This window comes from Oreochromis niloticus, linkage group LG6 (genome assembly GCF_001858045.2).
Source record: "Oreochromis niloticus isolate F11D_XX linkage group LG6, O_niloticus_UMD_NMBU, whole genome shotgun sequence".
Lineage (NCBI taxonomy): Eukaryota > Metazoa > Chordata > Actinopteri > Cichliformes > Cichlidae > Oreochromis > Oreochromis niloticus.
The window spans coordinates 27,775,869-27,802,319 of NC_031971.2; the positions used below are offsets into that span (position 1 = coordinate 27,775,869).

A 26,451-nucleotide genomic window follows, 5' to 3' on the forward strand; every position below is an offset into this window, starting at 1 on the left:
CGTTTATCAATGCCCAAGTACGCGAGTACGTACTCGCGTTCTCGGTGAGTACGTACTCGCCGAGAACGCACGGGAGTACGTACCCGCCGAGGACGCGAGCACGGACTCGCGATATGTACAATTGGAACACCTGCGTACGTGATGATGTTACAGGTCCGGAGTTTTTACTGCCGTCCCCTCCTAATTTAACTGTGAGTAACATGTTGTGAAGCTTAACTTTAATCACAGCCAAACCGGTTTACTCAGGAACAAATAAAACACTGAAATAAACCAAACATTAACATTTAGAAGTGATCTAAGTGACTTATATATCATTTTTAACCTCAGTAGTGAAACCTCTATTAATAAAAATAGTGTACATGTACATACATGTACATACCTTAATAAAAACAAGCAGGTGAGATGTTAGAACGCTTTTATTTCTATTTTAGTGGACACTCAATACTATAGACAGCTGCTGGAGTTTCTTTAACCTGAGTAGTGAGAAGTCCGCGAGCGGGGGGGGGGTTGAAAACGATGTGCCGGGAGTCCGCTGTTGAGTTTTGGACGAAATGCATTCTGGGATATATAGCTGTCCCAAGTCCACACCGATGCATGCTCGATAAAACGGGCGGATCGAGAACACATCCGGGACTTTTTTGCGTTCTCGGCTTGATGCGTACTCCGAATTGGAACAGTACTTGGTCTCCGACTGATGACGTATCACGAGTACACGAGAACGCAAGTACGCACAAGTACGCATATTGATAAACGCCCGTTGAGGAGCTAATTTAGCCATTTAAATCAGCTGTGTTGGTTCAAGGACACATCTAAAACCTGCAGGGACACCGGCCCTCGTGGACTGAGATTGCCCACCCCTGCTATAGTCTATAGAATGGTCTAGTACAGGGGTGGGCAATCTCAGTCCACGAGGGCCGGTGTCCCTGCAGGTTTTAGATGTGTCCTTGAACACATGAAATGCAATCCTGCTCGCGTATTAATCACCTGAGGATGTTGCATAAAAAGAGATGAAAGATGCGATAAAAGAAAAGGTCCACACTCCATACCAGTGGTGGCGGTAATGCACCATGCAGGTGTTTGCCAACTGCCAATAATACGTAAAAGAAGAAGAAGAAGAAGAAGAAGATAAAAGAAAAGTGGCATAGTCAGGGTTTAAAGTGGGCTCTTATTTTCTTTTTTGTTTTTTTGGGACACCATCTGTAAGTTGCGTTTGCAGTACTTCAGCATCTGGCTAGCCCTACTGAAGATGAGTGAGCATAAAGGTAGCAATGATTTTTAAGTGGCAGGTCATTTCAAATGCAATGTTTCTATCAGCTCAGCAAACATCAGCAAACACACAAACTGTTTGTGTGCAGTTTTTGGTAAAGTGTGTTGTTAGCTAAAAGTCCAGCTGCTGCAGTTCAAAGAGAGAACAAAGAAAGAGAGCTAACATCACTGAGAGCTGGAGAAAGATACGAAAGACAGGACAGGAGAGGAAGAAGAGATTTAAAGGTAAGGATTGCTCAGTCCTATTTGATGAAGTGGAAATTTAAAGCTTACATGTAAGTCGATGTAAAGCAGACTGTGTTATTTAAAGGTTGCATTAAAATAGTAATACTAATAGGATAAAGAGGTTAGTTTGCTATAGTGTGATGGATTTAAAATCTTTGTGATTGGTGCACAGTGGCTGTGGTGTTACATGAAGGGTAGCAGAGATTAATATGAATGTTAGCTGATAATGTTTAGTGTCAGTTTTGGCTGGCGGTCAAGGGTAAAATACATCCATCAAATGGAAGACTTTATTAAAGAGAATACATGTTGACACACCAACACACAGAAATCCAATCCCCTCAAAAGCAGCTGTCTTCCTTTTATACTATACCTGATTCAGGTGAGCATATGGAAAACATCAACCTCCCGATGAGAAAACATCAACCACAATATACCACATGATAGACATATTCCAATGTGTTACAAGTCCTATAAATAATTAAATAACATATAAACTTCAATCACTTCTATATAAATTAAAACGCCTTAACCACACTCCCCTAGCCTTGCACATTGGTTTGCTCCAGGACTGAACTGCTTTTACTCTTTTGCTCCACATCCTGCAAAAGAAGCCACCAGGAAAGGCGAGTACTGTTACCACTACAATAATCTATCTAGGATACTGCACGTGAGAAAAAAATGGCATCATTTCCAAATTTTGACATCTTAAGCAGTCTAAGGGAAGGACAGATTTGATACTCTGAAACAAATGTAATTCATGGCAAAATGGTATCAAATAAATTTGCGAGTGTCAGGAGAATCTGAAAACATATTGGCGAAGGGCTTATGTCTCTACATTGCATCGTTTGTGATTCAAACACCTGTCCGGGTAGAGACTTCCAGCTCTGATTTTGAGTGAAATTTGTTAGCTAGAGTGGTACACTCTTGATTGCATTGCAACCATAGCAATGCATGTATTTTCTAAAGTATAAAAGTTAGAAATAGCAGAATACTGAGCAAGAAAGAGCAGAGTAGCAGAATGGTTAAAATAGCACAAAATTTGCAGAAGTAGTAATAGACCAAAACACATACATAAGCAACTTGAAGAAAAGAGGAAGAATGACGAATGGACAGAAACAGAACACAATCGCTGCGAAGTCAGTTTCTTGATTATTAATATGCAAACTGAACATTGATCAACAACCACTGATCAAAGACCATTCTGCCAAAAATTGGTCCAATCCAAGGATTAGGCCATTCTTTCAATGACATGGGTGCACACATTCTGGACAGGGAGGAACGCTGGCTAAGCGGGGAATCAAAAGTGAAAATGGAAAGACCATCTCTAAATCTAGGAGGGAGGCTGAGGGTACATCTCTTACCATCTCTTGCCATTTTATGATGCTCTAATTGAAGCCATTTCCCAACTTTTTGCATCCCATGTTCCATGGAAAGTATTCACTTTATAAACATGTTCTAATATATAATGTTTTAGGATTAACATGCAGTGGCCTTCTCTCCTGTTTTTATTCATACTTATAATGCGTGATATATTTTTAATTCTTTCAAGTGGAAAAAGTGCTGCAGTTAGTACTAAGTGCATATTCAAATATAAAGACAAATGCAATCATAAGCCAAACACAGCCCTGAGGAGTGCCATCAGATCTCAGTTTCCTGTTAAAAAGAGAACTGCTTGTGTCAGTATATTTTCACACAGTTCAGAGCTACTACACACAACTTCAGAGACTCTTGCAAAGCACTGATCACCTCAGAGACTTAAAGACCAAACGAAACCTCCAATACAGATAAAATCATGGATGGAGTCCATGAGAATACAGAGGAAGTATTAGGTTGTCGCAGAAAGTCTAAAAGGGAGCATCAAACTGCGGAAGACATTTATATGAATCATGAAGTGATCCAAACCGTACAACGTAAAACAACTGGACCTGCACCCCCAGGTAAAAACCACAAACCTATCTATAGATATTACAATTACGTGTTGCTAAAGTTTTGTGCACAAATCTAAAAATAAAAATAAAACTGAGAATTCTATACAAACTGTCTGAAGAAAACAGACTTAATTCAGGAAAAAGTAATCTAGAGTGTGGCTTGCTGTAGAGTTACTGTATTTGTGAATTTTTCGTTGGGAGTTAATTTAGACTGAGATATACAGTCTTGTTTTGTTTTTATCTGGGTTTAGACTCAGCTGTTTTCCACAACGTGTGGGTTTTTGCAGTTTAATTTTTATTTAATGTTTGTATTTACTGTAGTTTTGATTATTTTCAGTGTTAGTTTAAACTTACACCATTTGGAAGGAAGAGAAGAGAAAACATTACAATATAAATACTTTGTAACTACAGTGGAACCCCGACTTATAAAATTAATTCGTTCCAGAGGGTCTTTCATAAGTCAAAATTTTCGTAAGTCGAAGCACCTTTTTCCATCGCCTTTTGAGTGAGGCGATGCTGCCTGAAGACGAAGTTCTTGGTGGAGGAGGAGGTGCCGGAGGTTGAAGAAAGCATACGTATGCATGCATACATACGTACGTGTACATGTACATAACATTATGGAATTTAATTTAATTTTTTAAAATTTTCTATTTTATCTATTTCGTTACGCGGGCATTTTGCCGTACCACGGGCAGAAATATTGCCGTTAAGTGCCTTCGTAACTTGAATTTTTCGTTAAATGGGGTCTTCGTAAGCCGGGGTTCCACTGTAATGGTATTTGTTTCGCTTCCACCAAGACCCATTCTGAGATGCAATAAGTCTCTCATACTACTTTTTAGATAAAAATAGCAATTGGTGTTATAATAAAATGTAGAAGGATATAAACATTTTTTATGATTAGACATATAACAAATATTTACTTCTACCTGCAGGTCCTGAATTTGTAAAGAAGAGTTCCTGCAGAGCTGCTGTGATTCTTCTGAGTCTGCTGTGTCTTTTCCTCCTGATTGGACTCATAACTGTGGTTTTTCTTTGTGAGTAAAACATGAATGTAAAGCATGCTAAAATCCTCACAGGTGATGTATTTATTTTATGATGATGTGTCCAACAGTCACCCAAGGCAAATCTCAGTGGGAAATGGAGACAGAGATAATACACGAGCTGTACGACAACGTGACCAGTGAGAGAAACCGGTTACAGACCAGTTACAACATCCTGACAACCAAACAAGACCAATTACAGACAAGTTACAACAATCTGGTTAAAGAGAGAGACCAGCTCCAGAAAAGATTGGAAGACCTGACCACCAACAGAGACGACCTTCAGAGAAAGCTTCAATGTAATTATATCTTAATGCTTGATGGCCGATTTATCTCTAACAGCATTTTTGGCTCTTTAGCACTTTAACAAATGTAGCTTTTTAAAAAGCATGGTGAGGCAGGAATCCTGGGTTTGTGTGGTGTGTGTGAAGTCTTCATGTTCTCCCTATGTTTGCATGGTTTCGCGGGGGTTATGATAATTGGTGAATTCAAAATTCCGCATAGGTGTGAATGTAGTTGAAGATGGTTGTCTGTCTCTCTGTTACCCCTGCATCAGACTGCCAATCTGCCCCTGCAGCTATGCCAGCCCCCCATGACTCAGATGAGGATAAGCACTGTAGAATGGATGGACAGATCTTGAGAAAAGCCTTTGAAAAGTAAAGTTGTAAATGTAATGTAAATTTAAACTAAGCTTAATGTGAGTGAAAATATGAATATTCTATATGTTCACATAAGCTTATTTAGACCGTTTATAATAGTTTGTTAACCTGCATAGAGAATTTTTCTTTATGTTTAACGGACTTCGTAGCCCCAACTATATGTGCAGCCTTCTTCAGTTCTACATTTCTCACAAGTTTGAATATACAGTGGCTTGCAAAAGTATTCGGCCCCCTTGAACTTTTCCACATTTTGTCACATTACAGCCACAAACATGAATCAATTTTATTGGAATTCCACGTGAAAGACCAATACAAAGTGGTGTACACGTGAGAAGTGGAACGAAAATCATACATGTGTCACGGCTGGGGCAGCAGTCGTGTTGTGGAATGAGGAAAAAGGACCCAAAATGCAGGCGATGACTGATGATTCGAGTGATGTTTATTTACAAGGTGGGATAGTGGCAAGCAAGCAGTGAGGCATGACAAATAACTGAAGAAACCTAAACTGGGAGAACTAAATAACAAACCTGAGAGCATACGAAAAGGGGTGCGGGGCAGAGAGACGCAGAGACAGAAACGAAACACCATGGAACACAGAGAAACGCAGACGAGCCGACAACGAACACAGACCGACACCTACTAAATATACATACACAAGGTAATCGGGTAATCACACACAGGAGGGAAGAACAGCTGATCCTAATACACACGATGACTGGAGGACACAAGCTGAACACAATGACAACAGACACAGACCTTCAGAATAGAACAGGAAATCCAGAACACGAGCCTTCAAAGTAAAACAGGAAACACACAGACTGTTTTACAACACAAACACGGGGACATGAACAGAGCATCGAGGACAGACACAGGTAGGGCTGATAAAACACTAAACTCCAGGTTCAACCCTAAACTAATACAAAATCAGAATAAACACAAGGCACAAAATGAACTTCAAGGAAACGCAAAACGCTGGGTCAAAATGACCCAGGATCATGACAACATGATTCCAAACATTTTTTTACAAATAAATGACTGAAAAGTGGGGTGTGGGTAATTATTCAGCCCCCTGAGTCAATACTTTGTAGAACCACCTTTTGCTGCAATTACAGCTGCCAGTCTTTTAGGGTATGTCTCTACCAGCTTTGCACATCTAGAGACTGAAATTCTTGCCCATTCTTCTTTGCAAAACAGCTCCAGCTCAGTCAGATTAGATGGACAACGTTTGTGAACAGCAGTTTACAGATCTTGCCACATGTTCTCGATTGGATTTAGACACCAGACAGGTCAGGGATAAAGTTATTGAGAAATTTAAAGCAGGCTTAGGCTACAAAAAGATTTCCCAAGCCTTGAACATCCCACGGAGCACTGTTCAAGCCATCATTCAGAAATGGAAGGGGTATGGCACAACTGTAAACCTACCAAGACAAGGCCGTCCACCTAAACTCACAGGCCGAACAAGGAGAGCGCTGATCAGAAATGCAGCCAAGAGGCCCATGGTGACTCTGGACGAGCTGCAGAGATCTACAGCTCAGGTGGGGGAATCTGCCCATAGGACAACTATTAGTCGTGCACTGCACAAAGTTGGCCTTTATGGAAGAGTGGCAAGAAGAAAGCCATTGTTAAAAGAAAACCATAAGAAGTCCCGTTTGCAGTTTGCCACAAGCCATGTGGGGGACACAGCAAAAATGTGGAAGAAGGTGCTCTGGTCAGATGAGACCAAAATGGAACTTTTTGGCCAAAATGCAAAACGCTATGTGTGGCGGAAAACTACCACTGCACATCACTCTGAACACACCATCCCCACTGTCAAATATGGTGGTGGCAGCATCATGCTCTGGGGGTGCTTCTCTTCAGCAGGGACAGGGAAGCTGGTCAGAGTTGATGGGAAGATGGATGGAGCCAAATACAGGGCAATCATGGAAGAAAACCTCTTGGAGTCTGCAAAAGGCTTGAGACTGGGGCGGAGGTTCACCTTCCAGCAGGACAACGACCCTAAACATAAAGCCAGGGCAACAATGGAATGGTTTAAAACAAAACATATCCATGTGTTAGAATGGCCCAGTCACAGTCCAGATCTAAATCCAATCGAGAATCTGTGGCAAGATCTGAAAACTGCTGTTCACAAACGCTGTCCATTTAATCTGACTGAGCTGGAGCTGTTTTGCAAAGAAGAATGGGCAAGGATTTCAGTCTCTAGATGTGCAAAGCTGGTAGAGACATACCCTAAAAGACTGGCAGCTGTAATTGCAGCAAAAGGTGGTTCTACAAAGTATTGACTCAGGGGGCTGAATAATTACGCACACCCCACTTTACAGTTATTTATTTTTTTAAAAGTGTTTGGAATCATGTATGATTTTCGTTCCACTTCTCACGTGTACACCACTTTGTATTGGTCTTTCACGTGGAATTCCAATAAAATTGATTCATGTTTGTGGCTGTAATGTGACAAAATGTGGAAAAGTTCAAGGGGGCCGAATACTTTTGCAAGCCATTGTAGATGTGTTAATACTGTAAGGCTTATTAAATGCTTGTAACACCATCAAGACTTCAAAACAAGAAGAGGACAAAAGAGAAAAGCTTGGAGTCTTCACACACCCCCGTTCTCTGCGGCCTGCTGGAGCCGGGGGGCTGGGAGGAGGAGTTGGCCGTCCGACTGGGGTCTGGAATGTGGGGCCTCCCTGCTGCTACGGAGTCGGGGCGGTCTGCTTCTCCCCACCGCAGGGAAAAGGGTAACACCACCTGGGTCTGGGTGCAGTTTCCCCCTCCAGGGGCAAGGGTACCCAGACCCGGTTCTTAGAGTACGCTTGGGGAGAGTGATTGTGTGTACAGCGTCTCTTTATGTCTGTCTCCACGTTGGTTGAGTGTGGAATAATTGCTTATGAGAGCATGAGGGTGGGAATGGATGTTTGTATCTGTGTGTGCCTGTATGTCTGTGTCTATATGTCAGGTTGGGTATCAGACGCCACCTCTCTGGGGACATCTCAGGCCCTCCAAGGTTTGGAGGCCTATCTCCCCCCACCACTTCCCCTGCCGGTGGCGGATGGCCTCAGACATTGGTGATCACCCCGGTTCTGTGTGTCCGGGGGTGGGCGCCCAGGTACACACCGGCTCACTCCTTGGCGGCTGCTTATCGGGGCCTGGAGCCTGGGGCTCGCTCGGGCCACTTCGGAGGCGGGGTGCCCTCGGCCTCTCGGCCCGGAGCTCGGTCACTCAGGCACAGCTGGCTGCCGGCGGAGCTCACGGGCACGTCACTGCAACCCCCCTGGCTTCTGCTCCGCGGCTGCTGAGTGACCCCTCATCTGGGACTCTCCTCAGCTCTTTCTGGGATAGTGACGCGGCTGCCCCTCTGTTGGTCTTCCTTGGTCTCTTGTGTTCTGGGGGCCTCTGGATGTCTAGAGTTTTGATCTCCTCCATACCTGCTTCATGCCCTGGAGGACGGGGCAGTGGCCCCCCACACCCTCTAGCCGATCATTACATGAAGGAACCTTTAAAAAAACAAAAAACAAGCGCGTCCATGCTCACAGGTGTACACACAGGTGATCACACACACAAACTACACCCTTTTTGGCTCCTACCTCAAAGCACACTGTGTGCTGTCGATCTTACGTGCTGCACAATAATGTTTAATATTTAGTATTTACTGTCATATTCCCATAGATCATTGTGATGTTGTTTATTACTCTCGTTTTCTTCTGCTTGCTTTCTTCTTTCTTTCTCAACAGGTGATCCAGGTGATCGATATATGTATTTTTTGTCTGCTTATTCTGTTGGTTTTTGTTTTTTGCCCTTTTTCCCCGTCCCTCTTCCCCGCTGTTTTTCTTTCCCTCTTTCTTTCTCCCCTTTCCTTCCCCCAGTCAAGTCTGTCCCGTATTCAGCAAGTGAAAATAAAATAAACAATAAAAGGTGAATCAAATGGACCATTACGGCAAGGCTGGGATGGTCCATTTGGTAAAGTAAATCCGTTGGGCATCTTTCTTCGCCTTTAGACAATAATTCTGATGGCAAAAGAACCAAACGGGACAGGTTAAAAAAAAAAAAAAGAGAAAAGCTCATTTCTCTCTAACTTGACCTTTTCAGTGACAGTTGCTGAGTCGAACAATATTATTAGGGAGAAAGTATTAGATCTGAAAGCACTCCCTCTGAGGCCACACAACAAAAAAATTGTAAAATGTTTAACATATACAGCTGTTAAGCACATACAGTTTCAGGGAATTTTGATTAGGATTTTACATTAGACTGGATAAATTGTGCGTAGTGATATATAATTTTTTTTTAACTGAAGTGCTTTGAATTTGTACCACTGATTGCTTCTCCCAGTTATGAGCCTTCTTTAAAGGGTCGTAACTGGGATTCTATGGGCGTTTATCAATATGCGTACTTGTGCGTACTTGCGTTCTCGTGTACTCGTGATACGTCATCAGTCGGAGACCAAGTACTGTTCCAATTCGGAGTACGCATCAAGCCGAGAACACAAAAAAGTCCCGGATGTGTTCTCGATCCGCCCGTTTTATCGAGCATGCATCGGTGTGGACTTGGGACAGCTATATATCCCAGAATGCATTTCGTCCAAAACTCAACAGCGGACTCCCGGCACATCGTTTTCAACCCCCCCCCCCCTGCTCGCGGACTTCTCACTACTCAGGTTAAAGAAACTCCAGCAGCTGTCTATAGTATTGAGTGTCCACTAGAATAGAAATAAAAGCGTTCTAACATCTCACCTGCTTGTTTTTATTAAGGTATGTACATGTATGTACATGTACACTATTTTTATTAATAGAGGTTTCACTACTGAGGTTAAAAATGATATATAAGTCACTTAGATCACTTCTAAATGTTAATGTTTGGTTTATTTCAGTGTTTTATTTGTTCCTGAGTAAACCGGTTTGGCTGTGATTAAAGTTAAGCTTCACAACATGTTACTCACAGTTAAATTAGGAGGGGCCGGCAGTAAAAACTCCGGACCTGTGACATCATCACGTACGCAGGTGTTCCAATTGTACATATCGCGAGTCCGTGCTCGCGTTCTCGGCGGGTACGTACTCCGTGCGTTCTCGGCAAGTACGTACTCACCGAGAACGCGAGTACGTACTCGCATACTTGGGCATTGATAAACGGCCTACGTATGCTACCTATCACAAAGCAAGCACAAATTCTTATTCTGTTTTTCTTCAACAGATTGCCGAGAAAATTGGGTAGTTTTCAGTGATAGTTTGTACCAGGTGTCTTCAGAGAAGAAATCCTGGCAAGAAAGCAGACAAGACTGTCTTCAAAAAGGTGCACACCTGATGATTATCAACAGCCGAGAGGAACAGGTTTGTGTGTGTGTTCAAACATAATACAGATGTGTGTAGACCAAAGAATGAAAACAGCTGATACACTGATGCATCACTTTAAGTTCTGCATGTTTACATTTCATTTTCTCTTTCTAAAAAAGAACTTTGTGAACCAGTTCAAGAAGAATTTGTGGATTGGACTGACTGACTCAGAGACAGAGGGAACATGGAAATGGGTGGATGGGACTCGAACGAGCACAAGGTTCTGCTCCCCGGGCGCTGCATTGGTGGCTGCCCACTGCTTCACTGGGGTGAATGGGTTAAATGCAGAGGAGTAATTTCCCTAGGGGGACTAACACATACACATTAAGAATTAAGAATTAAGGTTGAAATAAAAATAAAATCTGTCTCTTGTCCATAAAGTATTTTTGTGTTATTGTGTACTTTAACAAAATTAATTTGGTTAATAGCTTACTGAAAACAAAAGACTGACTGAATTGTTGAGTTTAATTCTTATAATTTTATCTGTATTTCAGCTACTGGAATCGGAGGAATAAAGAGCCAAATGGTGGCACACAGCAAAATTGTGGAGAGATAGATGATTACAATGCAGAAGACAGCTGGAATGATGCACCATGTTCCAATAGACAATTCTGGATATGTGAGAAGAGAGTTTCTCCATAACTTAACATCCACACCCAACAAATACTGCAGAACACAGAGCCATGAGATGAACTGCTGAAATGAAGCTGAACAGAAAGCAGTGGACACTTACAGTGGATAAAATAAATATTGAACACGTCACCAAATTTCTGAGTAAACATATTTCTAAAGGTATTATTGAAATAAAATTGTGTCAATAACAACCCATCCAATCCATACATGCAAGGAAATCAAACCATAGATGTCTGTAAATTAAGTCATGTGTAATAATGAAAAATGACACAGGGAAAAGTTATTGAACCCATGAATTGAACACCAGGTGAACTCTATCAGTAATAAGAAAGTAATCCTGCTACTTAGTGCAAATTAACATCAGCTGCTTCAGTCTATAAAAAGGGCTATAAAAAGCTGTGTCATTTCCGAGGTTTCACATGAGAAACATCTCACGATGGGTAAAACCCATGAGCTCTCTTGAGACTGTTGCAACATCTCTGCCACTTCTGACTTCTTCATTCTGTACCACATTTCCTCTCTTGGCACCCTAAATATTCTTTCTCTAGATCCACAAAGACATTTATGCAGTACTGATCTGGTGGGGGCGTAGTTCATACTTCATCACTGTCCTCATAAATGTCTTGCAGATACATCTCTGCCACCCAGGAGTTACTTATGTAATACCCCAGTTCCTCTTTTGATTCTCAGAATAAATGACTGTTTTTTCTCTTGTAGCAAAGGTGCACAGCAAAAACTGTGGCTGAAGATGTGCTCTCATTTAACATGAAGTTTTATTTGATATTTTTTTCACTTACAACCAATGTATTGTTAAATAAGTTAAAGCATTTTGTTGTTTAATATCATGCTAAAGGATATTTCAGCTTGCAGTCTGAGGGGGGCAGGGATCAGACTATTTATCTGCTGTACTCTGTTTTTCTTGTATAAACAGCTTTGCAATCCAAAAATGTATAATGTTATTTGTTTAGGTAACAATAATTAAACCAACCAATAAATAATTTATTAGTGAAGAAAAGACTTGTGTGCCACTTGGAAACTGAGGGATGGCCTGACAAAGAGACAATCCTCAGCACATTACATAGATGATGCATCCTCCTGGCAGCAATTTCAGAGCAACACACTGTGTAGAAAAGTCAGCATAGAGAAATTCAGGCAGTCACCCTGTCTCACACACCTCTTCAACCTGAGCCTGAGGCTGGGAAGAGTCCCACAGCTCTGGAAAACCTCCTGTGTTGTTCCAGTGCCAAAGACTTCACGCCCCAAGGACCTCAACAGCTACAGGCCGGTGGCTCTGACATCCCACCTGATGAAGACCCTGGAGCGGTTGGTCCTGGCTCAGCTTCGGCGCCTTGTGAGCTCATCACTGGACCCACTTCAGTTTGCCTACCAGCCTGGCATTGGAGCGGATGATGCCATCATTCACCTCCTACATCGTTCCCTCGCTCACCTGGAGACCGCTGGGAGCACTGTGGGAATCATGTTCTTTGATTTCTCCAGTGCCTTCAACACTATTCTTCCCTCGGTTCTGAAGGACAAGCTGGAGAACTCTGGAGTGGACCATCACCTCACTACCTGGATTTTGGACTACCTCACCGACCGACCACAGTATGTGAGGACTCAGGGCTGTGTGTCGGACAGGGTCGTCTGCAGTACGGGGGCCCCACAGGGAACGGTTCTGGCTCCGTTCCTCTTCACCATCTACACTGCAGACTTCTCCCACAACTCCACCCAGTGCTTCCTGCAGAAGTTCTCTGATGACTCTGCAATAGTCGGCCTCATCACTGATGGGGACGACAAGGAGTACAGAGGACTGACTCAGGACTTTGTGGACTGGTGCCAGCTGAACTACCTCCAGATCAATGCCAGTAAAACCAAGGAGCTGATGGTAGACTTCCGCAGGCACAAACATCCTCCACTGCAACCACTGAACATCCAAGGTATGGACATTGAGGCTGTGGACAGCTACAGGTACCTTGGTGTTCATCTGAACAACAAACTGGACTGGACTCATAACTCAGACGCCCTCTACAGGAAAGGGCAGAGCAGACTGTACCTGCTGCGGAGACTCAGGTCGTTTGGAGTGGAGGGCCCACTCCTGAAGACCTTCTATGACTCTGTGGTGGCCTCAGCCATCTTTTACGGTGTGGTCTGCTGGGGTGGCAGCATCTCTGCTGGGGACAGGAAGAGACTGAACAGGCTGATCCGAAGGGCCAGCTCTGTTCTAGGATGCCTTTCTGGACCCAGTGGAGGTGGTGAGTGACAGGAGAATGGCGGCTAAGCTGTCATCCCTGTTGGACAACATCTCCCACCCCATGCAGGAGACTCTGACAGCACTGAGCAGCTCCTTCAGTGGCAGGCTGCGGCACCCACGGTGGTGGACGGAGAGATTTCGCAGGTCTTTCCTCCCCACTGCTGTCAGACTCCACAACAAAGACTTTAACTGATCAAACACACACATGTGCAATAACACTAACTGCAATAATCTTCCTGGCATCGTTGTATTTTTTACTCAGTTGTATATAGCATTTGTATTCTATTTTTATCTTATTGTATATTTTATTCTATTTTATTCTACTGTATATAGTATTTTATTTTATTCTATTCTGTACAGTTGTGTACTGTATTTATTCTTATTTTATTTTATTCTAATTTTTGCTTCATAACTTTTGCACTGTCCACTTCCTGCTGTGACAAAACAAATTTCCCACATGTGGGACTAATAAAGGTTATCTTATCTTATCTTATCTTATCTTACTAATCAGAGAGCTCCTTACATCACACAGTGTGGTTAATTTGCATTGCTTTTTCTCCAACTTAATTTTAATTTTATTTTAATTTTATTTAGACAGAGGGACAATACATAATGGATATATTAACAAATGTAAATATGCCAGATTATAGCCTTAGGCTAATTTCCATCTGCAGACCCTCTGGGAGGTTGGTGTTACACACAAGTTGGTATAAACATACAGAGACACTATTTACAGATCATGTGACAAGGACAAAAACAGTGATCACATCATATTAGAACAAACAATGACAAGAAGAGTGGACAACAGAGGACAATAGAGAGAACAATAACGGAAACATCGATTGTATTGCACAATCCCCAATATTATACATGCCCTGACTGTCCTGATATTGATCTGTCCCATTACAATAGTTGTTTCCGTTTTTGTAATACATTTAACTCTTTTTCACGTCCAATATAAAGCACGATTAATTAAACATGATTACGTGTTTGTGTGTCCCTCGGCCACCCTTTTAAGTGACTCTTAAAGATGGGGAGACTTGTACTTTCCCTCACTGACAGTGGAAGACTATTCCAGAAGCTCACTCCCTGATATGACAGAGCATTCTGTGAAAAGGTGGTCCGTCTAAATGCCAATTCACAATCACCTCTAACAGTGGCTCGAGTCAATCGAGACCCGGCAACACTGCTACACTTTTTTTTAATTAGATCTCTCATTGGTGGAGGCACCAGACCATGTATATACCTTTGTATATTAGACAGGCAGATTTAAATAATTTGAAATTAGTAAAATTTAGAAACTTGTATTTATCTAAAATTTGACAATGCTCTTTTGTTGCATTATCAGGGACCAAGCAGTAAGGCATAAAGGACACAGGTGTTTAATTCAAAAAAAGGGTTTTTATTGATCCAAAAACATGAAAAGATATTTAACAAAGACAAAAAAAACGTAAACAGGCAGACCAATAAAAGAGGTCAACTCAATAAACTAAAATCAAGATAACAATTAACAAAACTTTAAACAAACATAAGACAAACTGACTTCCTGAAATGACACACAGGGGAACTTGGGCAGGGATGGCTCAGTAGGTAGAGTGGTCGCCCCATGATCGGAAGGTCGGGGGTTTGAATCCACTGAACGGCTACCCTGCGGTACCTCTGAGCAAGGTACCGTCCCTACACACTGCTCCCCAGGCACCTGCTTAGTGACTGCCCACTGCTTCACTGAGTGAATGGGTCAAATGCAGAGTAAAACAAGTAATTTCCCCACGGGGATCAATAAAGTATTATTATTAATAAATACTGGCTTAGCCAAACCAAATGACACACAAGGGGGAAACAAAATGGCTGCCACATAACCAACTAATAGAAAACAATTAAACAAACTTGAACACCCGCCCCAGGCAATGGAGCATGTGGTTTCATCCAATTAGGCTGCCAGTGGTACTTCAGCTCTCCCTTTGCCACACTTTTTGCCAGCCAGGAAGGAGAAGCCAAACCCCAGGTTACTCAAACTAAGAAAGATGTATAAATATAACATAAAACAGAACTTTGACCTTGCAGTGTTAATATGTGTGCACACCATTGGAACATTGGAAGGTGTAATGAAAAAATAAATTAATAAACGATATTGGATAATAAGTAGAATTACATTTAAGGTAGTGACTGCAAAGTAAACTAAAGTGAATCAACTGGTGGTGAGGTGTGGAGCTTACCATGTGTGGCTTGCCATCACTTGCATACTTCGATTGGCCCAATAGCAGCGAGACTAGTATGGGACCAACTTGTAATACAGTATTCAATATGAGCCAGTATCACAGAGTACAGGAATGTAATCGCTGCTGTGTCTGTTCATGATGTGTGGATATGTCTAAAGTTCCGTATATTAACATTTACAGTTTTCACTAAATTTTTAACATGTTTTTTAAAGGGATAATTTCGAGTCTAGTAGCACTCCCAAATACTTAAATTCCTCAACATTAATTAGTTCTTGTGCACCCAAGCGACCTTTTACTGCAACCACGGTTGTTTTAGGTTTACTAAAAAACATTGATACCGTCTTTTTCTCCAATGAATAAAATAATTGCAAATGTTAAATGGGATAGTTAATCTGTGAGGTTTTGAACATGACATCAAGCACACATTGCTCAAGGACTTGATAAGCAGTAGCGATCACGTCCAATCTCTAATATGTATAGAATTATATAGAAACTATCACAACTTTTCCCCCTCACGATGCTTATACTCTGCTGTGCTGCTGGGTGCAGCAATCATCAAGGACAGAAAGAGAATCTTTTTTTTTTTTAACTGTAGTGATGTGAAAATGAAGCCATGAGCCAGTATTGAACCACTTCATCAACTGTATTAAAAATAGGTTCATTCATTCAAAGCTTTGTTTCAGTGACATCTAGTGGCGAAATAGGAGAGAGCAAAACAATGTCTTAATGATCATGTCCTGAGTGTAATGAAGGTTTGTGTGAATGATATAAATACCCTTTGGAAAGATTGATTGACTGGTCAGTTGGAAGAAAGTGTGCTTGGGGAAACGGAGGATGTGCTGGGATGGTAGGGTGTGCTTGTGTAACTGGGCCGGGGTGTGATTATGTACGTGTTTGGGATTGAAAGATTTTTAATGATAAACAATATTTTTTCCACTGTTTGTGTTTATTTCTTTCCGACAAATTTCGACCAGTCATGTGATTCAGTCAGATAAATAGAACAGTACAACAATTATAACTTACTTACGATTGTAACTTGCTTATTTTTAAAATCACCAGTATCTGTTTCAAACAATATTTATACTATAACTATATTTTCATTATTTTTTTCTATTTTTTTCTTTCTCATCTTCTTAGCAAAAGCTCCTTGATCAGGGAGCTTTTGCTATGTCATTGGAGATGGCTGAGCAAGCCATAATTCTTCCAGTACTCTTTCCTTCTCGTCTCTGTCTCATCTTCCTCCTACAAATACTTTGTTACTGTACATAAGTAGAATTTTCAGATATCTATCCTTTTGGTTTTGATTTGAGGGGGGTTATTATTTTACATCAGTGTGCCTTTAAACATCAAACCGATTTGAGCATCAACAGTAATAAAAAGAGATGAAAGAGGCAAGAAAAAAAATGTGTTCAATAGTCAGGGTTTAAAGTGGGCTCTTTTTTGTTTTGCCTTTTGATTTTTCTTTGACACAACACCGGAATGAGTGCAGGTCTCTGTAAGTTGCAGTACTTCAGCATCTAGCTAGCCCTATAGAGGATGAGCGAACATAAAGGGAGTAATGATTTTTAAGTGGCAGGTACTGTAATTTCAAATGCAACGTTTCTATTTGCTTAACAAACATCAGCAAACACACAAACTGTTTGTGTGCAGATTTTCACAATGTATGTTGTTAGCCAAAAGTCCAACTGCTGCTGAACTTTTATTGAAGTATTTTTATACTAGTATCTGTACTTCTACCACCTATTATTACACGTCCAAAATGGCCGATAAATTAAATCACTACTGATTCGATCTAGTCGCTGACATGCCAGTTTTCAGTGCTTAACCACCTCATTTAAAATCTGCTGATGTTGACCCAACAGAACCTCTTGCCTAGATGATCGCACAGCTGCCCAGTCCGCAGACTGGACCCAAAAGGCAGACTCAGAGCAGGTGCACTGTTGCTATATTTATCTTGTGTCGCTTGATCCTGATGTTCTCTTCCTCCAGTGCTGGTTTCCTGCCAAGTCTCTGATGGGTTAGGGTCACCACCAGCCTCCAGAGTCTCATTCGTTGCCACTGACGGCCAGTTGCTTCATTGCATTTGATAGACAGCCCCTGGAAGAATTACACTTCCTTTGCAGACGCCAGTCGGCAACTAAGCTGTAGCCTTCGTCCTTGCTGGCTCCTCCTTGGGCACCAGACACTGGCATCCTGAAAGGCTTCTCTGTAGGCTTCCAACTCTGCTTCCTGGTGGGTACTATCTTCTCAGTCACTTAGCCTTACCCTGCAAAGCTTCCTGGGAAGTCTTCTTTCCTTCAATACTAAACTCTTTTTTTTCTGTTTGTATTATATTTATACTTCCTGGTTTCTAGGTTTCCGTTGTTTCTGTTCTCTGTGTGTTGCATGCTTAGTCTTAGTTTTTTGTCTTTATCTTTTCCCTGTGTTCCACATCTAGTTACTTTTCCCTCTGTGCTTCATGTTTCCTCTGTTCCAGAGTCTGTCATGTTTCCACGTTTCTGTGTCGAGTCTGCGTCTTTGTGAATGTCTCATGCTTCCTGTTTTAGTTGATAGTCCTTGTCCTATGTCAGTGTATTCTGCTTTGCTTACTTTGTCTCGTTATGTCTGATTTGTCCCAGCTGCTTTCCTACCTGTTCCCCATCCTCTCGTTGTCCTGCCTGTGTATTTAAGCCCCGTGTCTCCCTCTCTTTGTTGCTGATTTGTCCGCTTGTCATCCCCTGTGTTTCATCTGCTTTTTGTTTTTTTTTCTAGTTCAGGGGTCTCAAACTCTACTCCTCGATGGCCGGTGTCCTGAAACTTTTCCATGTGTCCCTGTTGCAACACACCTGAAGACAATTAGGCCTTTAGCGAGAGTAAAGAACTTGACTGCATGCTGAAGTGGCAACCCCTAAGCTTACTCAAGTGAATTTAAGTAAATGTAAGGGTTTGGAAAAATTTACTTCTTGCTAATGACACAATAATTTTATTCAGCTGTGTTACAACAGGGACACATGGAAAAGTTTCCGGACGCCAGCTCTCGAGGACTGGAGATTGAGACCCCTGTTCTAGCTCTTTGTCTCAGGTTGCATGTTTCTTGTTAGCTTTCCCAGCTTAGGTTTTTCTTAGCTCAAGTCACTGCCATTCTTTCCTTTGGTTGTATTTCGCCTCCCACTATAAAGTCAGTTGTCAGCATCTTCTCTTGGGTCCACACTCTTCACCTCTCATCTCCTATCGTGACACCATGTATATGATATATATTAATTTCTTTCAAGTCAATAAAGTGCTGCAGTGGGTGTTGTGTGCATATTCAAATGCAAAGACAAATGTAGTCATAACAGAAACTGAGGCATTTCCCTAGTTTCCTGTTAAATAGAGAACCACTTGTGTCAATGTATTTTCACACAGCTCAGAGCCTCTTGCAAAACACTGATCACCTCAGAGACTTGAAGACCCAACTGAACCTGCAATACAGGAAAAAATCATGGATGAATTCTATGTGAATACGGAGGAAGTATTACGTTGTCACAGAAAGTACAAAAGGGGGCATCAAACTGTGGAAGACATTTATATGAATCAGGAAGTGATCCAAACTGCAACATAAAACAACTGGACCTGCACCCCCAGGTAAAAAACAAAGATATCTACATTAGATATATACATAGATATTACAATTACATGTTGCTGAAGGTTTGTGTACAAACAAAACTAAAAAAAATTGATATAATTTCAGGAAAAGTAATCTGGAGTCTGGCTTGCTGTAGAGCTTTCAATTTTGTTTGAGATTAAAAAACAAATTAAAAAAAATTCCAAATCTGAGGCCATGGTTCTCAGCCGGAAAAGGGCGGAGTGCCCACTCCGGGTCGGGGATGAGTTCCTGCCCCAAGTGAAGGAGTTCAAGTATCTCGGGGTCTTGTTTGCGAGTGATAGGAGAAGGGAGCCAGGGATCGACAGACGGATTGGTGCTGCGGACGCAGTGATGCGGACGCTGCACCGGTCCATCGTCGTGAAGAGGGAGCTGAGTATAAAAGCAAAGCTCTCAATTTACCGGTCGATCTACGTCCCTACCCTCACCTATGGCCACGAGCTGTGGGTAGTGACCGAAAGAATGAGATCGCGGATACAAGCGGCGGAAATGAGCTTCCTCCGAAGGGTGGCTGGCCTCTCCCTTAGAGATAGGGTGAGAAGTTCAGCCATCCGGGAGGGTCTCAGAGTAGAGCCGCTGCTCCTCCACATCGAAAGGAGCCAGTTGAGGTGGTTCGGGCATCTGACAAGGATGCCTCCTGGGTGAGGTGTTCCGGGCATGTCCCACCGGGAGGAGGCCCTGGGGCAGACCCAGGACACGCTGGAGAGATTATATCTCTCTGCTGGCCTGGAAACGCCTTGGTGTTCCCCCGGATAAGCTGGAGGAGGTGGCTGGGGAGAGGGAGGTCTGGGCTTCTTTGCTTAGGCTGCTGCCCCCGCGTCCCGTTCCCAGATAAAGTGGAAAAGATGGATGGATAAAAATAAATAAATTTGACCTTGGTTTGCTCTCAGTTGTTTTCCAGAATGTATCTGGGGTTTTTTTGTATTTACTTTATTTTTGATTAGTTTCAGTGTTAATTTAAGTTTACACCATTGTAGGTGTTTACATGTTTGGAAGGAGGTCAGAAGAGATAATAATACAATAGAAATACCTTGTGACTGACAGTATTTGTGTAACTGACACTAAGACCCATTCTCAGATGCTGATTTTGGGAGCTGAGAGTCTCACATGCTACATTTTTCATGTTTAGATATTGTCAGGGTTCAAAAATATTGAGAGGGAATCTAAAAATAACCACAGATCCAGCCTGGTGCACTTAGACGGCATTTTAATGAATACACATGTGTGAGTTCAACAACCCAATCAGTATTGAACTGCTTTACCATATTCAGACAACGGTTTTATAGGGTTAAGATAGTACAGCCCCCTTTTCTGTTGCTAGGCAGATTTAATACAGCATACGTCAACTCAAAACCACAACGACTTTTAACATAGTCTAAAACAAACATCTTCTTCGGGTCGAAGCCAGATGCTTCCTGTCTCCATCCTCGCTGTCGCTTATCTTCTGGGACATCTGGTGTACTTCCTGGAACAGACTACCACGTACGCACCCAAACTTTGCAGTTATAAACTCTTACCTAAATGAGTCTATCTGTGTGTGCGTGCACGTGCGGGGGCGCGTGCGTGCTGTGTACTGCGTACGTGTCGTGACCTCTCTATTTGTGTCTATGTGTGTGTGTATGTCTCGTCTGTCTGTGCGCAGATGCTCTCTGCACCTTAGTTGACCTCAACTCAAGCAACCAGGCTAAGGCCATCCTGTGTGTAATGATCTTAACTTCTATGTAAAATGTATAAAACAAATGTTTCAATCTAATACAACTACTTAAAGCTTAACTCAAAGATAAATGCATAATAAACACCCTACTCTTTGGCTTGCACTCACTCTGCTTTCGGTTTCACTTCTGCAAGCCTTTCAGAAGTGTTTCCTGTCTCTGCCCTCTACACAGAAACACTGAGATCATAGAAGCATTAAAAACATTTAAAATTATAGATTCAACTCCACAGTTTAAAGTGGTTCTTCTTGGGCCTGTAATAAAGACTAATATAATACCAATATATTTGAACATCTGAATGCATCTAAATGCAACATCACTATTAACATGAAATGGTAATGATGATTATAAAAATAGCAGCAAATAATAGCAGTAAAATATTTCTATTCTCAATAACAAATATTGACTTCTACCTTCAGGAGCTGAATAGCTGCTGTGATTCTTCTGGGTCTGCTGTGTCTTTTCCTCCTGCTTGGACTCGTAACTGTGGTTTTTCTTTATGAGTACAGCAGCTGGTTAGCATGCTGATGATGTCATGGGTACTGCTCAGGTGTTTATTAATAGAGCTTGTTCATTTAATGTTTACGTGCCCATTAGTGATGGGTATCGAAACCCGGTTCTTGTTGAGAACCGGTTCCCACTGTTTCAATTCCTTGGAATTGTTTGCCATTTTTGCAAACGATTCCCTTATCGATTCCAGTCGCCCCGAATGTCGTCACCACGTTGCGGAGCGTCATTTACCTGGCAGGGCGCCTCAGCGGCTCAAACGCTCAAAGGTTTGGTTATACTTTACGAGAACGGATGACAACAGGGCAACTTGCAATACTTGCAAAGCAGATATTTCATTTAAAGGAGGAAACACTACGAATATGCAAAAGCATTTGCTCACAAAACACGCGATGACCTTAAATGAATGTCGTGTTTTTAATTCCGCTCCGGACTCGTGAATCTCAACCCAGCAGCAGCGGTAACGTTCGCACGTCCTCTCCCGTTAATACGGCAGGTAAATAATCAACTAACAGTGCATATTATGTTAGCACAATCTGCCTTATTACAAAACCTGCCATTACTGTGCACTGCATTTAGGTGACCATGATGAGAGAGACAGACAGAGTCTGGCTGGCTCAGATGCTGGCAGTTCTTGCTGCAGTCTACCGTTAGCGTCTCCTTTCAGGCCAGGATAGACGAATGTCACCGAGCAGTGACTAAGTTTGTGGTAAAAGGCTTGCACCCATTTGCCACAGCAGATGCCCCCGATTTTCGGTAAGTGAATGTGTTTAATTGTAGGCAGGGACATTACTGGATATTCTTGTGTAATTGCTACAGAATAATTTATGTTATACTTTGTTATTGCTACAGAAGAATATTTATTTTATTATTTTACATTTACAATTTTTTTTCCTGGGGACCCTGTGACACCCCATTGAAGAGCCGTAGGCTGTGGATCTCTTAAGATCTCACTGTTGGGTTTGTAAGGCCATGTTACTCCTAAATTTCTATCTTGTTCAAAGAGAAGATATAAAACAAAGTTCTAAGCTAATCGACCTGTGTGTTCTCCTTTTTTAAAAAGAATCGATAAGAGATAAAGAATCGAATCGTTAAACAGAATCGAAAATGGAATCAGAATCGTGAAAATCTTATCAATACCCATCCCTACTGGTAACTGCGCCAACCTGACGGTGGGGATTGTTTTCTTCAGCTCCTACATCCTCCTCTTCTGCCTGCTGGTGATTCATCTGTTCATCGTTGTCATCCTGGAGCTCTTCAACACAGCGAACCCTGAGGACGCTGAGATGCTGAGTGATGATCACCTCCAGATGTTTTATGAAACCTGGAGGAAATTTGACCCCAGTGGCTCACAGGTCATACAGTTGTTAAGGTTCATTTTGAGGACGAGAGAGATGGTGGAGATCAGAATAACACACTGACCCAGTCAGGTGGAGTCAACGAATGATTTAATGACACATGTGGAGAGATGAATTCTGTGCGCAGACAGGATCGATCTCTATCTCCAAAAGTTCAGAACACAGTTTTTATGCATCGGGGTATTAGAACGCCCCCTCTTGCGTAAATTACATGGATACGTCAACTCAAAACCACAAATGTTCTATTTGACAACTTGTGACACAATTAAAAGAACACTGGCTTCCATCTTCTCCCCGGTGGTTTCCCGCAAGCCCGCTCAGCTCTCACATCGTGCACCTGCTTCTTCATCAAACAGTCACGTACACAGGCACAATTTTCCAGCCACAAGCAAAACATGATTAAACTTTCACCTATAAGTGAACCTCTCTAACTAAGTGTGTGTGTGTGTGTGTGTGTGTGTGGTGACGTGTGTGTCTATGTGCTAACCACAATCGCACCCCATTTCCCCTCGCCGACTAGCTCCTGGCCTCTCCCCAGACAGAGAGACAGAAGCCGCTCTCGTGTATGTAATAACCGAACCGAAACTGTGTATGTGTACTCTACTGAATAAATGTTTTAATCAAGAACCTCTACTAAAAGCTTAATCAAAAGATATAAAAGTATAAAAGATAACAGCATCATCGAAACTGCTCCTCAGACTAACTTTCATTCAGACTCTGGTTTTGGTTTCACTTCCTGCAAAGCATGTAACTTCAAAAACATGTAACTTCCTGTCTTATTTTGGCACAGAGTTACTCTTTCACACTGCAGTCTGCATATAAACATTTAAGATTATAAATCCAACTCAACAGTTTAAAGTGGTTATAACTGCACCTGTAATAAAAACTTAATTGGGTGCCAATATGTTTAAACATCTAAATGCAATATCAATATTAATTATTAATGCAATAGTAATATGGACAATAACAGTAAAATTATTTATCCAACCTTACACAGTACAGGTGAGACTGAGCTCGGTGAAGGTTTCTAACCTCAACACTAATCAAAAATGTTTCTGCACTATAATGGACACCACTGTAATAGCCTAATAGTCTCTAATGGACTTTAATAGTCTCTAATGTGTTCCTCAGTGAGCTGGCAGACTTCTGTGATGGTCTCCAGGATCCTTTGAGGATTCCCAAACCAAACACCATAAAACTGACCCACTTGAATCTGCCTCTGCTTCCTGGAGACCAGATCAGCTGTTTGGATGTTCTGCGCACAATTACTAAACAGGTAAGGTCACCTGGGACGGGCTGCCAACACTTTGACATGTTTCTTAAACTCTGTTTCCTTAAACTACAGCCACTCTAAAGTCTTCTCCTTAAATGTTTACTGAAGAATTTCCCCTTTATTTTCATCTTGTTAATCAACCAAAGACCCAGACAGACTTGTCCACCCCAGCTGTAAAACTCAGAAACCAGTCTTACTTGTTATCATCTATCGTCCACCTGGACCTTACACAGAGTTTCTCTCTGATTTCTCAGACTTTTTATCTGATTTAATGCTCAGCTCAGATAAAATAATTATTGTGGGTGATTTTAACATCCATGTAGATGCTAAAAATGACAGCCTCAACATGGCATTTAATCTGTTACTAGACTCAATTGGCTTCTCTCAAAATGTAAAAGAACCCACCCACCACTTTAATCACACTCTAGATCTTGTTTTAACATGTGGCATAGAAACTGAACATTTAACAGTGTTTCCTGAAAACCCTCTGCTGTCTGATCATTTCCTGATAACATTTACATTTACAATAATTGATTACACAGCAGTGGAGAGTAGACTTTATCACAGTAGATGTCTTTCTGAAAGTGCTGTAACTAAGTTTAAGAATATAATCCACCCACTGTTATCATCTTCAATGCCCTGTACCAACACAGAGCAGAGCAGCTATCTACCCCAACAGAGGTCGATCATCTTGTTAATAATTTTACCTCCTCACTACATACGACTCTGGATACTGTAGCTCCTGTGAAAACTAAGGCCTCAAATCAGAAGTACCTGACTCCGTGGTATAATCCGGTCTTTAAGTCTGACATCATTAGCCATGTCTGGGTCCAAACTCTGCTTCAGATCCCAAAGTCAAACGAACACTGCGGCATCACTGAGAGTTACAAACTGTCTAAATCAGGGGTCGGCAACCTTTTTGATGATGAGTGCATCTAAAATTTCCTCAGAAGTCAATGTGGCATATGACTGCATTAGCAATAAATTTAATAACGCTCTATATGAACAGTTACACACTATATAGAACAACTTTACAGTATTATATTTGTTCGCAGATGTTGGCAGCTATCAGCGAATAGTTATCAGGTATTTTGAAACAAAAAAAGACACTTTTTATCCAGGAAATGAACTGTACAACAGAAAATGCAAATGCTATTTATGGTCTCCTCACAACAATGAAAACAAACGCTGTTGTGACAGTGATGTACGCTGTCTTGTTGGTATATGTATGATTTCTATACATTTTACATCAGATAAAAACTTTGGTTGTAAGATTCAGATAATTATTTGTTGAAAGAGAGACATTTTAAATGAGAATAAGAAAGTATTTTTTTGTGCCCCCCTTTCCCTGTTAATACCCTACCTGGCCCCCTTGGCAAAACTTTGCTAGACCCGCCCCTGCACAGTTACCAGCTGTCAACTACATAGAAAAGGATCCTGGTGTTATTTGTCTCTCAGAAACAGTTCATAACTTCCCTTCAACTCATTCATGTCACCTAAAAGGTAAACCTGTTTCTCCATCACCTGTTCAGCTCTGATGATTCAGTAAGGACATCTCCTGGTTTCATCTTCATGTTTCCCTCTCACCACATATCCAAACCGATATCATGACCAGCAGCTTTTACAGCTGTGGCTCCAGCAAACATCAGCTGATACTAGAAATTAATATCAAATAAATTCTAACAACAGCTGATCAAGCTTAAACGTACTGCTGTTGTTTAGCGCGACATCCGCTGGTTTCCTCTGTCTGGCGCAAAGTGGGCGATAAACAAACAAGAGAGAAAAGCCGATCAGCTGATCATTGATCAGTTTCATGATTGAAGTAGCAACAGGAGAGAGAGGGGAGAGAATGAGAGAAGAAGAGGCAGCTGACAGCGTAAAGACAGAATAAATCCAGCTTTGTGTCTTTTTTTCATTCTAGCTGAAGTCCGGGACAAACTGTGTTCCTTTTCAGCTCAATACGAAACGCGTAATATTTTCTCTGAATGCGGGACGATTCCGTCTTTTTACGGGACGGTTGGCAACTCTACTCACTAACCTTATGAATAAAATAAAGTTCACTATCAGTAACATCATAGCACCCACCCAGCTGTATAGAAACTCCGTCATGCTAGCTAGTACGCAGTACGAGTTATTGTAACTGACTGTAAAAAGTCAGCACAACGAAAATAAACTCCACCTAAACTTGGTTTATATCTGACCCAGACAGACTGCAGGTCATAACTTCTTACCTGAAGTTCAGTTCACCTGACACTCGGACCGGCGGCCGCTGCTTTATAAGAAAGCCCTCCGTAAAGCCAGAACATCTTACTATTCTTCACTGATTGAAGAAGATTTTTGGTCTCTGGTTTTCCTTTACTAAAGAAACCTTTAAAGACCTTCTTACCCTCAACTAAGGTTGAAACAGGAATCATACTTACGGTGTCTTTGTGTGAGAAAT

The 26,451-nt window shown here is 41.7% G+C and overlaps 1 protein-coding gene across 2 annotated transcripts; it reads left to right on the forward strand.

Moving 5' to 3' along the window:
- The first annotated feature begins 3,200 nt into the window (after window positions 1-3,200).
- On the forward strand, window positions 3,201-12,288 carry LOC102080907 (CD209 antigen-like protein C). Of its 2 annotated transcripts, none has more exons than XM_019359689.2 (6): window positions 3,201-3,428; window positions 4,352-4,453; window positions 4,531-4,758; window positions 10,297-10,433; window positions 10,556-10,656; window positions 10,931-12,288. In XM_019359689.2, exons 1-6 carry the CDS (start codon window positions 3,284-3,286, stop codon window positions 11,076-11,078), a joined length of 861 nt encoding a protein of 286 aa, XP_019215234.1. In that variant the 5' UTR covers window positions 3,201-3,283; the 3' UTR covers window positions 11,079-12,288. The 2 variants fall into 2 exon arrangements, with proteins under 2 accessions (XP_019215234.1, XP_019215235.1); XM_019359690.2 differs by having other exon boundaries at window positions 10,556-10,705; window positions 10,931-11,086.
- The last annotated feature ends 14,163 nt before the right edge of the window (window positions 12,289-26,451 follow it).